At 42.1% G+C, this 12,382-nt stretch overlaps 1 protein-coding gene across 1 annotated transcript in view; it reads left to right on the forward strand.

Moving 5' to 3' along the window:
* The window catches only part of LOC143338361 (uncharacterized), a 97,362-nt gene that overhangs the window by 30,323 nt on the left and 54,657 nt on the right, over positions 1-12,382 (forward strand). Inside the window, exons 5-6 of the mRNA XM_076758713.1 lie at positions 1,261-1,395; positions 1,791-1,871. Of these exons, the coding sequence (XP_076614828.1) occupies positions 1,261-1,395; positions 1,791-1,871 (216 nt within the window). The remainder of the gene's footprint in view (positions 1-1,260; positions 1,396-1,790; positions 1,872-12,382) is intronic.

Below are 12,382 nucleotides of genomic sequence, written 5' to 3' on the forward strand. Positions count from 1 at the left end.
ATCAAGATTGCAATGACATGAGGTAGGTGTGTTTGGAACCCTCCCAGCATGCACTGGGGCAATAGATTCATAGACTCATTTTATGTGTGTCTGCATCATCATGGGTGTCATTTTATTCTGCGTTGTGCTCCCATTGTTTCCACTGTTTCTGTTCTGTTACACATTACCAGTGAATATGGTTTGATTCCCAAAGGCCATGCAAGAGACTTTAAAGTAATAACCATAATCCTGCTAAGAAGATGAAACTTAAAAAACAGCTGTAATTCCACGAATAGGCTTCAGCTATGTGAGTTCTGCAGTGAATAATTTAATATGTTTTAGTATTGAAGTTTCCAGATTCAGTGTTGTGGCTGTCAGATTCTTTTGGTTGAGTTTATGGCTCACGGTATTTCAAAATAAATTTGGTTTGTTTCTTTCTCGGTGTTCAAACTTAGCAGGTTTGATTCTGTTTTGAAGGGCTGAGAATCATCAGGTGCATGTTCAGGCCTGTGGGGTGATGAGGTTTCCATCCTCTCCAACATTTGTCATCACTCTTGTCTGTCTTGCTTCACACTTTCATTACTTTTTAACAGTGTTTTGTTCCACACGGGGATTTTATTAGGATTGAAACGTGAAAACCGGACGTGTCTGTTGTCCTCCTTTAATCATTTGCTTAATAGTTGCCAGGGAAGAAATGAGCGATGAAATGAACCGTGGACTGGTCAACATGTGTCCAGACTTTTTTTCTAGCAGGCATTGCAAGATTTATTTCCATAATTTGTGATCAATCATAAATAGAATTAGCAGGATTCTTGATCCCACATGACAGTGTCCTGCAGAAGTCTGTGCTGCAGACATGTGCAGTGTGATTCCTCTATTTTTAGAATGCTATGAGATTTTTCTGGCAGAGACACGAGAGGTTTGGTTTTTCTGCACAAAACATCAAACATCTCCGAAGCATTAGCTCTCTATGCGCAGCAGGGTATGTCTACAGCAAATAAAAAACAGAAGCACTTCTCAAGTGGAGTTCTTTGAAACATCTCCACCTGTCTTGAGGTTTGATTGATGAATGCAAAACCAAACATTTTCAAGATGGGTTTTCATTTTTCCCTGATGAGCCGCATTTGTGCAAATTGGCTGTATGATACGCACCATCAAGTTTGAATTCGGCAAAACAATGAGAAATTAGCAGCTGTTTATTAAAGATAGAATTCGTCTCAAATCTGTGTGGTGGTCTGTGTTTGACTGCTCTCATTGCGTCGAATGCTTCCGTCACTGCAGGGTCATCTCCGACAGCTGACCTTCCTCATGGGTGACCCAGACGCCGCCCAGCAGCACTGCAGCCACCACCCGCCCCGCTGTGGTGACGCCGGCCCGAAACCTCCTCGCTCCCCACGCACCAACAGCGGCCTGGAGGTGAGGAAGACGATTGGAAAAGGAAAAAACCCACCACACTCATGTATTCTGTGCTATTACAAGCACACATGCAGTCAGGGAAATGCACGTCATTTCTCAGCGCCGTTTCCTTTGATTTGTGCAAACAGCAAAGCTCTGACATGTCGCTGAGGTGTTTAAGGTGAAGCCCACAGCCCAGACTCTCAGACTCCTGCAGTTAATACTTTGACAGCAGAACCTGTTATGTACTCTGAGGCATGATAAAAGCTCATCAGAGGATTTAAAACAAAAACAGCACTGACTCCTGTGGTTTTGATCCAGTCTGGTGAATTTAATGACCGTGTGAGTGTTTGGTCGCTCATCGGTTTTGCCGTGCTCTGTTAAATTTAGGAACTGTGTCCTCTGTTTCCACACAGAGTATACTGCTGTCCTCGAATGACCTGGAGGACCTGCTGGGGATTCCCAGGGAAGAGTCCTTTTTGAGTTTTGGCAGAACGGTAAGGAGGATATAAAGTGCTGAGATGGCTCATTTAAGTTGAAATACATATATACAATACCAACCAGTGCTCTAGTTTCACTGACTTTGTTCTTTTTTCATCAGTCTCTGTCTGTTAAACCACCAGTCCAGCGTATGTCATTAATTAGCGCTGCGGTGCAGAGCCTCAGGCGTCAGAGGCACCAGCCAGCCGTCCCACCTCCTGTCCTTGGCTGACTGGTCCTCTTTGACTTTAAGTGTGTATGTGATTGTGCGTATGTCTGCGCGTGTGTGTCCTATGAGACGCCTGCTCCTGACCTGTCTGTGTTCTGGTCCATCAGTCTGCCTCTGCTCACTGGTGTCTTTGTTGTGGCCTGAAAAGGGTTCATCTGGGTGCTGAAGCTAAAAGTCTCTTTTTTTTTTGATTCATTGTAGCCTGGACTCGTTTCTTCTGGTTTTTATTCGAAGAAAACAATCAGGACTTTATTGGTGTTGTTATTTTGAATATGAAAAGAGTGCGTAAAAATCTGACAAACACCCACCAAAAACCGATAATGGATTTTAACTTTTGCAACATAACCACTGTGAATTTTTGGGTTTTGTTATTTACAGCATCTATGATCAATAGATCATCGGTATTTTTTTCTCTCCATGTTCTGTAACTAGAACCAGAGTTTCTGAGCTGGAATCTCTGCAAGAAATCCTACTATAATCTATGGTGATCATTAGCATAATCAGTATTTTCTAGTTCCTTTGTTTCGTGTCACCTCTTGGGGGCATGTGAGACCAAATCTGCATAAAAATTGCTATAAACCAATAGAATTTCATGCTCTCAGACAAAACAAGACATTTGAATCTGTGACCTTTTTTTTTTTTTTTTCTTTTTGCAGATGTATCAGATAAACAAACCTTCTTTTCTTCTTGCTTTCTGTTCTTTTTCTTCTGAGGATACGGCCATCTTGTTCAAATAAAACTTTATTGGAATTGTCAGTGGACAAAAATTAAACGGTGTGCACGTTTGATGTGACAACCCACGTTAACAGCTGATTGATCCATGCAATCACACATTTAATAGTAATACAAGGTCTGCCTGTCCTATCAAATCAAACTGCTTTTCTCTTCAGAACTGCTACCTGATTGGTTTCCTCTTCAGATTGATCTCTGTGTTAAGTATTCTGCTCCAAAACGCTGTTTGAAATGAAATACTGTATATCACATTCAGGAAGTAATGAGAACATGTAAAGCTGGGGTTGATGATGGTAAATATTCTAAACAGATCAGCACATCTGATTGCACAATAAGCCAGCTTGCACATGCAAAAATCCATTTGTTATGACTACACACACTGCAGTTTAATCGCTCCGACCAAACAAAACACAGTTCCTGAAATACATATGCTTGTTTACTCTGGCACTGACAGAATAAACCATGTTTCTGGAATCTGCACATTCAAAGTGGAAACAAAGCAAAGGCCGTGCGCTTGGCAGCAAAAGAAAAGCAAAGCTGGTTTGAATTTTCATTTTCATGTCTATTCAAAAAGAATGAAAAAAAAAAAAAAAAGCAGCGAGGATCTGGTTCTCTTGACGTTATACAGTAGTGTACAGCCGGGCGGAGCAAGGAGTGAAATGCAGCAGATCATACCATGCCATGCCGGGCCGGGCTGGGCCATGCCAGTCTCATCAGGCACAGAGTTTCTGCATCAGGATGGCATTGGGATGCCTTTGTGATGATGCGGATGACAAAGCCCTCTCCTGCTGTTTTGTGTTGTAGGGAATGTTTGCAACAAGCTGCACCACATCTGTCTTGTAGTCACTGAAATCTCGTCAGCGGGCTGCATCTCTTTCTCATTATCTTCCTCTCTCCGTTCATCTGTTTCTGTTTTTCTGTTTTTGATTGTGTCTGAGAGTGTCTCCTCTGGCTGTATGTCTGTCTCTTTACGTGTCCACGTGTCTTGGTCTCGGTCTGTTCAGCTGATGGTCTCACTTGCCATCATCTGCCTTCCTCTGTGCTCCCTGGCAGTGTCTGAAAATCACCTGATCAATCAGCTCATTTGCTTGTGCAGCAGACTGTAGAAGAATGTATCAATATTAATTTTCACCATATCCATTGAAAAACCAACCAACCAACCAACCAGTTACATCTTGATAAGCACATAATGTCTTGTTGTTTTCTTACACTGTTTTTTATATTGATTAAACAAGTAAGATATAATGTGGTAATTAATCAGCTTTAGAGGTGCCGATTGGTCGATTTTTCTCACCTTTGACGGAGCCTGGCCAGCTGTCTCCCCCTGCTTCCTTTTTGCCAAATGTCAAAGTATTCTTTTAACCACCAAGTTAAAATGTCAAACATTTACAGTGTCCAGACTCTCAAATGTGAATGTTTGATGCTTTTTGTAATTAATAATAATATGAATATGTTTTGGGTTTTGCTTTACTTCTCACATTTTAGAGAAATTTTACAGAATAAATGGCTCTGTCAGAAAAGTAGTCAGCAGATTAATGATGAAAATAATAGTTAATTGCAGCTTATCATATGGGAAATAGTGAAGGAGGGAAGGATTGTGGACGCAGCCCTTGTTCCCTCGCAGCCTGTTCCTCATTAAATCCACACAGACCAGACCTGTGGAGGCACACTCGTCCTGTTTCTGGCTTTCCTCAGAAAGCTTTAAAAAAAATAAAATCTCTTTCTCTTTCGCTAAGGTCTGCTGCTGTCATCTTTGAAGCGTGACATTTCTGACTGTGGGGCCATGTTGTTTGGGTTTCCTGACTTTGATGCATGTCCTGACTGGGGCCACCGGCTCCCTTGACAGGTGCGCTCTTTAGAGACATGGCATTCGCCCAGTTAATCTACAGCACCTCCAATGTGCCATTAGATGTTAAACACTCCTGGAGGTCAGGGACCTTAACTAAACATGTAATTACAAAGCCAGAGCTCTGAACTCCAGCGTATGTTGATGGCTTTGAACCCTCATAAGCGACATGCCCTATATTAGTCAGAATTACTTGTAAATTGTCGCGCTTATTTGTAGATTTTGACAAGCAAAATGGCCAAACGTTGCTTCCAGCTTCCCAAATGTAGCTTTTATTTGAATAATTGTAAACTGAATCACTCAACATTTTTGGTCAAACAAAACAAGTAATCTTGAATATCAGTATGAACTCAAGCAACAAGTTTACTTAATACTTTTGGACATTTATAGACTGGACAGTTGATTGGCAAAATTATTAATAGATTAAATGTGGCCTAATTTATGTATTTGACAGTGATCAGCTCTTGGTGGATCAGAAAGTCTCTTAAATGGTGTGTGTGCAGGTGTTTGTTTGGATTTTCTTGCAAATACAGTATGCGTGTGTGTCAGAAAGAGAGGGCGAGATGCAGCATGACAGAGTTTGTGTTCGTTTGTTTTTTTTTCTTCGCTGAACGTCGCCACCACAGCGAATCCTGTTTGTTTGAGGGCTTTCAGTTTTCCTAAATAGTTCTAACACCGTTTACACTTGATCCCTAAAGCTGCATCTGTCACAGCGAGAGCGAGAGAGGCAGACACACACACACACGCCTGTGGTCATAATATTCCCCGTTCCATATCCTATCATAACCAAGTGTTTCCACTTGGGTCTCTAGAGAAGCCTCTTTCATGAAACTTGTCAAACAATGGCTTTTTACTGGCAAGCAGATACAAAAACAAAAAGATGGGAAAAAAGAACGATCCATCATTATGACACTTCTCCATTACTCTGCCAATCCACCAGGGTCCATTTAGTATTTTATGTAAAGTCTGGCAAGGAGTTGCTTATTGTAATTCTGATTCCAAAAACGTTGGCGCACGTATCGAAAACATAAATAAAACCAGAATGCAATGATTTGCAAATCCTTTCTGACCTATGCTCAGTTGAAAACAGCACAAGAACATTATTTAATGTTTAACCTGATCAACTTTATTGGTTTTTGTAAATATACACTCATTCTGAAACACATTTCAAACAAGTTGGGACAGGAGCAACTAAAGACTGGGAAAGTTTTGGAATGCTCCAAAATCACCTGTTTGGAACATTCGGCAGGTAAACAGGTTCATTGGTAACAGGCGATAGTGTCGTGATTGGGTATGAAAGCGACATCTTCAAAAGGCTCAGTTGATCACAAGCATTCATTTGGAGTTGTGTTTCTGCCCATCTGGAAAATGAAGTCCGACATTCTATTTCTGTTTTAGTCCACCAACTTCAAAGGGAAATATGTAGCTCACGAGCTGATAAGCACTGCTGGGCAGGTAGCGTACAGTGGGTTTATCAGAGCTGCCTGCTGCTGCTGGGAAACTGCGCTGCTGAGAGCACAATGATAGCAGTGCAGTCGAGTTGTTATGGCTAACAACCTGTTTTGCAGTTAGTGTTGTGTTGGACACGTGTTTCTGTCTGCCTTTATAAATATTGATCCAGTGCTCATTCTTCTTTTAGCTCTGGTTTGGTCTCCACCGGCTCCATGTGATTGATTTTCTTCACCAACTCGTCACTAACTTTATCAGTCTGCCATTTGGTGCTGGGACAGTAGTGTACAGTGGGTCAGAGCTGTTTCTTTCTGAAGCAGCTTCCTGCTGCTGAAAACAACACTGAGCTGCAGATGTGCTAAAGAGTGTCTTTGGGTTCATCTCTGCAGCCACTTCCTTTCACTTCACATCATTATTGAGTGCTGATAGTGTTTAAAGGAGCATTAAGATGAGTAGCTGTCTTTAAACACTGTGAGGAGCCGTTACGTTTCTCCTCTCTGACTCTTTTCCTCCATCTGTGACTCTTTTTTTCACATTTGGCCAGAGGTCGCAGCTAACTGAAATCAAGGTCAGAGGTCAGGGGCCAGGTCACAGTCATCCAGCTGAGATGTAGAGAAGAGATTCAGACAGATTAGCCTGCGTTCACCTCTCGTCCAGAATGTTCGGGGGACGTGAGCTGCTCCTAAAAGAATATCTCGCAGATCATCGCTGAACTTTGGATGTTGTATCATCTGCTTGTCAGGAGAGCTCTACCAGGGCAAATTGTGCACAGGTGTGTGGACAAAAGGCTGTCAAAGCTGGAGTCAGTCGGTCTGTGAGAAACATTCCTGTCATGTGTACATCATTGGGCAAAAACAACACATCTCACACCAGCTAATGTCGCACTCCATCACTGATCTCTGTTCTGTTCACTTAATTCAGCTCGCTGTTGGAGAACGAGGTCGCTCCACACAGACGTATTTGCCAGGTTTCCTAGCAACAAAGAGAGATGGAAGCAGGTAGACCCCCTCAACTTACAGATGTCTCTAAATATCTGCTGTACTCGGCCAAGAAGCTCCGGTAAGGGCCCAGCAGCAGATGAGTGACCCGTATCAGGTCGTCACTTTTTATCTGCGATGTTGTACGGCGCTCTGCCAGCGTGGAAAATGTAAATCCTGATTGAGTCGGCTCCAAGATGACGGATCCGGTGAAAGAAAGGTTCCAGTTCTCTGAGGGCTCTCTGCAGTGCTGCATCTACAGAAAGGTTCACCATTTAAGCGGTGTTGTTGGTATTGTGATGTAATGTTCCCTTAATTATAGTGCTGAAAGTTAGTGAGATACTGTATGGTGCTGTAAGAGTCCCAGTTCACTCCCAGCTTTATTTTTCCAGTTCTGTTTTATGTGTGTGCATCGAAGATAAGAAGAAGAAAAGGAAGTTTTCAAATACAAGTTTCTGCAAAGTCTGTCACACTTCCACTGGATTACTTTGGTACAGAAGAAAACTTAGAAATCTGATGATTTGACAAGGTCTGAAGTTATTAGAAGCGTCTTTTTTCTTTCTTTCTTTGAGGTTGTCTCTCCCTCTGCGACCCCTTTTGTTCTCCCTTACAGTTTGAAAACCTCCACTTTATAGAAACAGTTCAAATAATTAAATAACCTGTCACAGGCACATAAGAATTATATGAACAATAAAGAGTTTGTGGCAATAAAGTTTTGTGAAAAAAGTCCACACATTGTAGCCCTGCCAATATTTTTTCAACTCTTTCAGGTCTTAAGTGAGCTATTTCTTAAAAGGTCAACACGATCAATTAAGCGTCCAATGAAACACTTTGCGGTCTGTTCATGCTTGGAGCTCTTCAAGCAAACAGTTGGCATTGCAGGAGGATGACACACTGCAGCACAAACAATGCAGAGCAGCAACAGAAGGGAGCCAGTGGGATGCAGAGCTCTGCTATGCTAAGAGAGTATCATGAAGAAAAGACCAATATTAAAACAGTCCCCACAGTCCATCTGGTGGGCTGATTTCTGAAGCTCAGACCATGTTATTCTGGGGTTTCCTCTGAGATGCATCAAAGGTTAAATGGCACACAGCGCTTTTCACAAACTATTTGCTAAATTAAAACACACAGCATGAGGAAACATGGTTTGAGTTTGCTGTAAAAAAAAAAAAAAAAAAAAAGTCAAAAAGCATCTGAATCCAGCGCCTTGTTTTTTAATCAGCAGGACATTGCTGCACACTGTCAAGCTTTTCTTTTCTGCATTTTACCATAGATTGAGCCGTAACTTTTCATCTGCTTGGCAAGGTTCATAACTGCTTCCAGTAGAAAATAAAGTAATTACAGACAAGCAAGAAGGCCCTCAAATCACGGAGTACAAGGGGAAGTGGGTAGTTGAAAGAGGCGATGCTGGGATAAAAGAGTCGGAGGAGGGGATGAAGGATTTGGAAGTACATGGAAACAGAGTTCTTGCTCCAGTTGTTTCTTTATTTTGTCACAAGAGGCGCTGAACAATTTTCTCAATGTGAGAAGCCCCAACATGCTCAGACTGATAATTTACCTTTCCAAAACTGTGATTTAGTACGGGCTATCCATGCTGTGAAGATAAATCAGCTGTAGGTAAATGCTCACTGATGGAACATTGTCAAAAGAGTGCCGCATCAGCAACTTGCAGTCACTCTCCTTTCTGTCTCTCTTGACACTACAGGTCCCCGCTCTCAAAGTGGAAAGAGGATTACGTTTTCAGTGCAGACAGCGGCGAACTCTGGAAGCCATTATGTGGCGGGGAAGACGAAGATGTGCCGGGAAGTTGTTTAGAATTAAGAAGAGATCATTGATTTCCCCCGCACATCTGCCCTGCAGTTTTCAAGCACCCACTGAGGTCTTCTTCACCCCGAATCAACCTCCCGCTGCTCTTGTCTATTTATATTGCTGTTTATGCCAGACCACCTCTCCTTTTGTTCCTAATAGACATGAAGTAATGCTTCCGGTGACACAGAGCTGCCCCGCTGTTCTCGATTTTGCGTGCAGAGGAGGTCTCCTCTCCGCTTCGACCCAGTCATGTAAATCAAGCCAACCTCAGACAATCCTCAGCGAACAATTCCCCTCAAATATTCTCTCAGCTGTGGTTGCTCCGCTGAATCTGGCCTCTGCGGCTTTACCCTCCTCTAATCCCCCTCCAGAGATCCTTTTCTCTGTTCGGTCTTAGTTGTGTGACAGGAATCCATCCATGTGTGAAAGCAGTGGGGATTCCCTCACATCGTGCCTGTTTTCCTTCCCTCTGCTTCCCTCAGTTGGTAGGAGCAGTTACTCATTCTCGCAGATTTTTAGTTTCCCATGATGTTGCGGTTTGCGTGTTGTGCCAATAGCTCGCTGCGATCAGATGTTCACTCTTAATCTAGTTGAGTTTGGACGCTGAGGATTTAATGCGCAGTAACATTGATGCATGCTCTGACTTATTTGGGTGACAGAGTGTATTTAACATGCAAAAGTCTTTCTTTAGGTTGTCTTATTTCATAGACTTTGTGTCTTGTCTTTGTCAGCATTCACATAGGCCACCCTGAACGCTAATGTTCTGGGCTACAGTCTCAGATTTGATTATTTATTCAAGCTGTATGATCAGTACTACTGGAATGGTGTGTACCCAGTAGGTGTGTGGGTGTGTCTGCTAGGAGCTGGATCAGCCTCCTGTGCAGAGGTCTGCCTGTGGGTACAATGAGAACAGAGCAGAAGTGCAGGCAGACCTGCAGTGTCTCCTGCAGTCATGCACTCAGTTGGATGGTACCTGCTTTTGGGATGCCTGTTGCTGGATTTAGATGGATTGCACTTGCAAGGTGTAAGGCGACCGAAAGCAAAGGTACTACCTGGTGTAAACCTGTACAGATGTTGCATTTGTAAATTGTCCTTTTTTTCTTTTGTTCTACACTGATGGAAAGTAGGGTTTGTGGTGATCTTTTTTTTTTAGATTTTGCTGGAGTGAGGATGTTTTTCTCCTTTCAGATGCGATATTTGTGAGATGAACACATTTGCAATTTGCCGTTCTTTGAGATTTGACCTTGAATCTACCTGAACAATGTCCTATGGGTGATGTCGTTGCTAGGGATTATTATTAGAAATTATCACTCGTAATCCTTCATATCAAAAATTACATACAATTATTATTTTACTGGCACTTTTGTATTAGCATCAATTCAAATGTGTGTTCTGGTATTCTCTAATTTGATTTTTTTTATCAAATGAAAAACTAAATGAAACTTAATTGGTGGTGGGAATGGCAACATTCTCCTATGGAGATACAGTTTTCACAGGACATTGTTTTCGGTATTTTACCTTGTTTGAAATAATGTTGACATGCATGCTGAATGTGATTAAGAAGAGCCCATTTGTACAAGAGCAGTTAGCACCATAGAAGCCTTTGTGTTGTGACCAAGATATGATACATGACATCTCCAGTTGGCTGTCTCTTGAGTAATTATTTGTCCAAGTGCTAACTGATAGACTGTCAGTAGTGTATGCAATACCTATACATTCATGGCTTTCAGTGACATAGGCTTTTTGAATAGACATTGTTGATTTTGGCAGATTTGGCTAATTTTAATTATAATGCCACGACTGCAACCACAAAGTTCTTGCACATGAAACGTTTTAGGGAAGCATCCAGATAATCCTGCACACTGTGAAATCTTTATGTATGTGGTTCAGATGTTGTTTGATTAAAGACATTTTGTCTGCTGACGTTCTATGAACTGTAAGTTACTCACAGTGCACGGGACTCTTTCATTCCTCGTTACTCTGTAACTCCAGTGAAGTTGCTCTGCAGACACAGCCCTCTGTGGTTCTGCCATTCAAAAACATACAGTTGACTGAGACTCAGTTCTGTATGGAGGCTATCTTCATGACTTTTTGGTTACTATGGCTATCTAATGTGAAAATGAGGCCTGCAGTGGCAACATAGGCACTTGCCCCAAGTGGAAGCTAGCCAGAAGTTGCTGAGCAATATTATTGTTAAAATATGTCAGATCTTTTGGCCCTCTGACATGCTTTATGATCTTATATCCCAGGACCACCACTGGCGATTTGGTGGATGCTTTGATCCCAACCATTTCTAACATGGGTGGTCCTGGTGGGAATAAAATCCCCACTGATGACGGTGTTAATACTATGCTCAACCTGCTGAGCCACAGTAGAAAGTCACACACACTCATGTGCACATGACAGTTCTGGTGAACACAAACACATAGACATTAAGATACACATGCAGGTAAGGACATGTGTGCTTATAGTGATTTGACACATTGAGACTGTGCCCTGTTCACATCACCTCAGACAAGACAAGTGTTGTTGGGAGGCAGAAACACACACACACACACACACACACGCACACACACACACACACCTCACTGGCTGTTCGTCTGTCCTCTGTGGCAGCCTACTGTTGCTGGTTTCCTTGTTTTTGTTTCAAGATTCTTGGCAATGTTTGTTCCTTTTTTCCAACATTTCACTAATCATAGGAAATTATTCACTTTTCTTTGCAGTCTTCAGTTTGTTATTATATTTACCAGGTGCATTGTTCCCGTCCTTATTCCTGAAATATCAAACCACTGTCATCATGCATTTTTCAAACCCAAATTGCCGCTGCTTGCTGCTTGCTGCTTGCAAGACCCAGCCAGTCTGAGAGCGTCTGCATACCTGTGTCTTGGTTAGATTTACGGACCTTGCCTTTTGATTAGCCCTTTGTAGAACCAACTGTTCATTGTCTGTGTGTGTGCATGTGTGTTGATGGTAACGCTGTAGCCTGCAGCGCTTGTGTCAGACTGTGAGGCCTCCTTAGATTTGTCATTGCTCATAACACAGGATCTGTGAGCTCCTGAGGAGACTTGTGATGATGGAAGGACACAGTGGTTTGTTATAACCATTAATTGAGTCCAGGTGTGCGCTGTCAACATCTCCCCTAATTCTGATTTATTGCGTTTTCCTTCAAATATTTGTTGAGAGTTGCAGAAACTTTGAGTTCTGATCTTCATAATAATAATAATAATAAACTTAATTTGTATAGCACCTTTCATATAATAAAAGCAGATTAAAGTGCTATACAACAAAGAAATCACATGCAGCAAGTGCTTCTCAGAAAAACACAGAATGAACAGCAGTGCATAACTCAGGAAAAAGTACAAAGGTTTCAGGCTTATATCAGGAAGTCAGAGCTAGATAAAACGAGCTGCTTCCCTGATATCTATAGGTTGTATGTTCCAGAACTTTGGGATGTAACTGACGAAGGCTGCAACCCTGATTTTCTTT

Source organism: Chaetodon auriga, chromosome 19 (assembly GCF_051107435.1).
Source record: "Chaetodon auriga isolate fChaAug3 chromosome 19, fChaAug3.hap1, whole genome shotgun sequence".
In the NCBI taxonomy this organism is placed as follows: Eukaryota; Metazoa; Chordata; class Actinopteri; order Chaetodontiformes; family Chaetodontidae; genus Chaetodon; species Chaetodon auriga.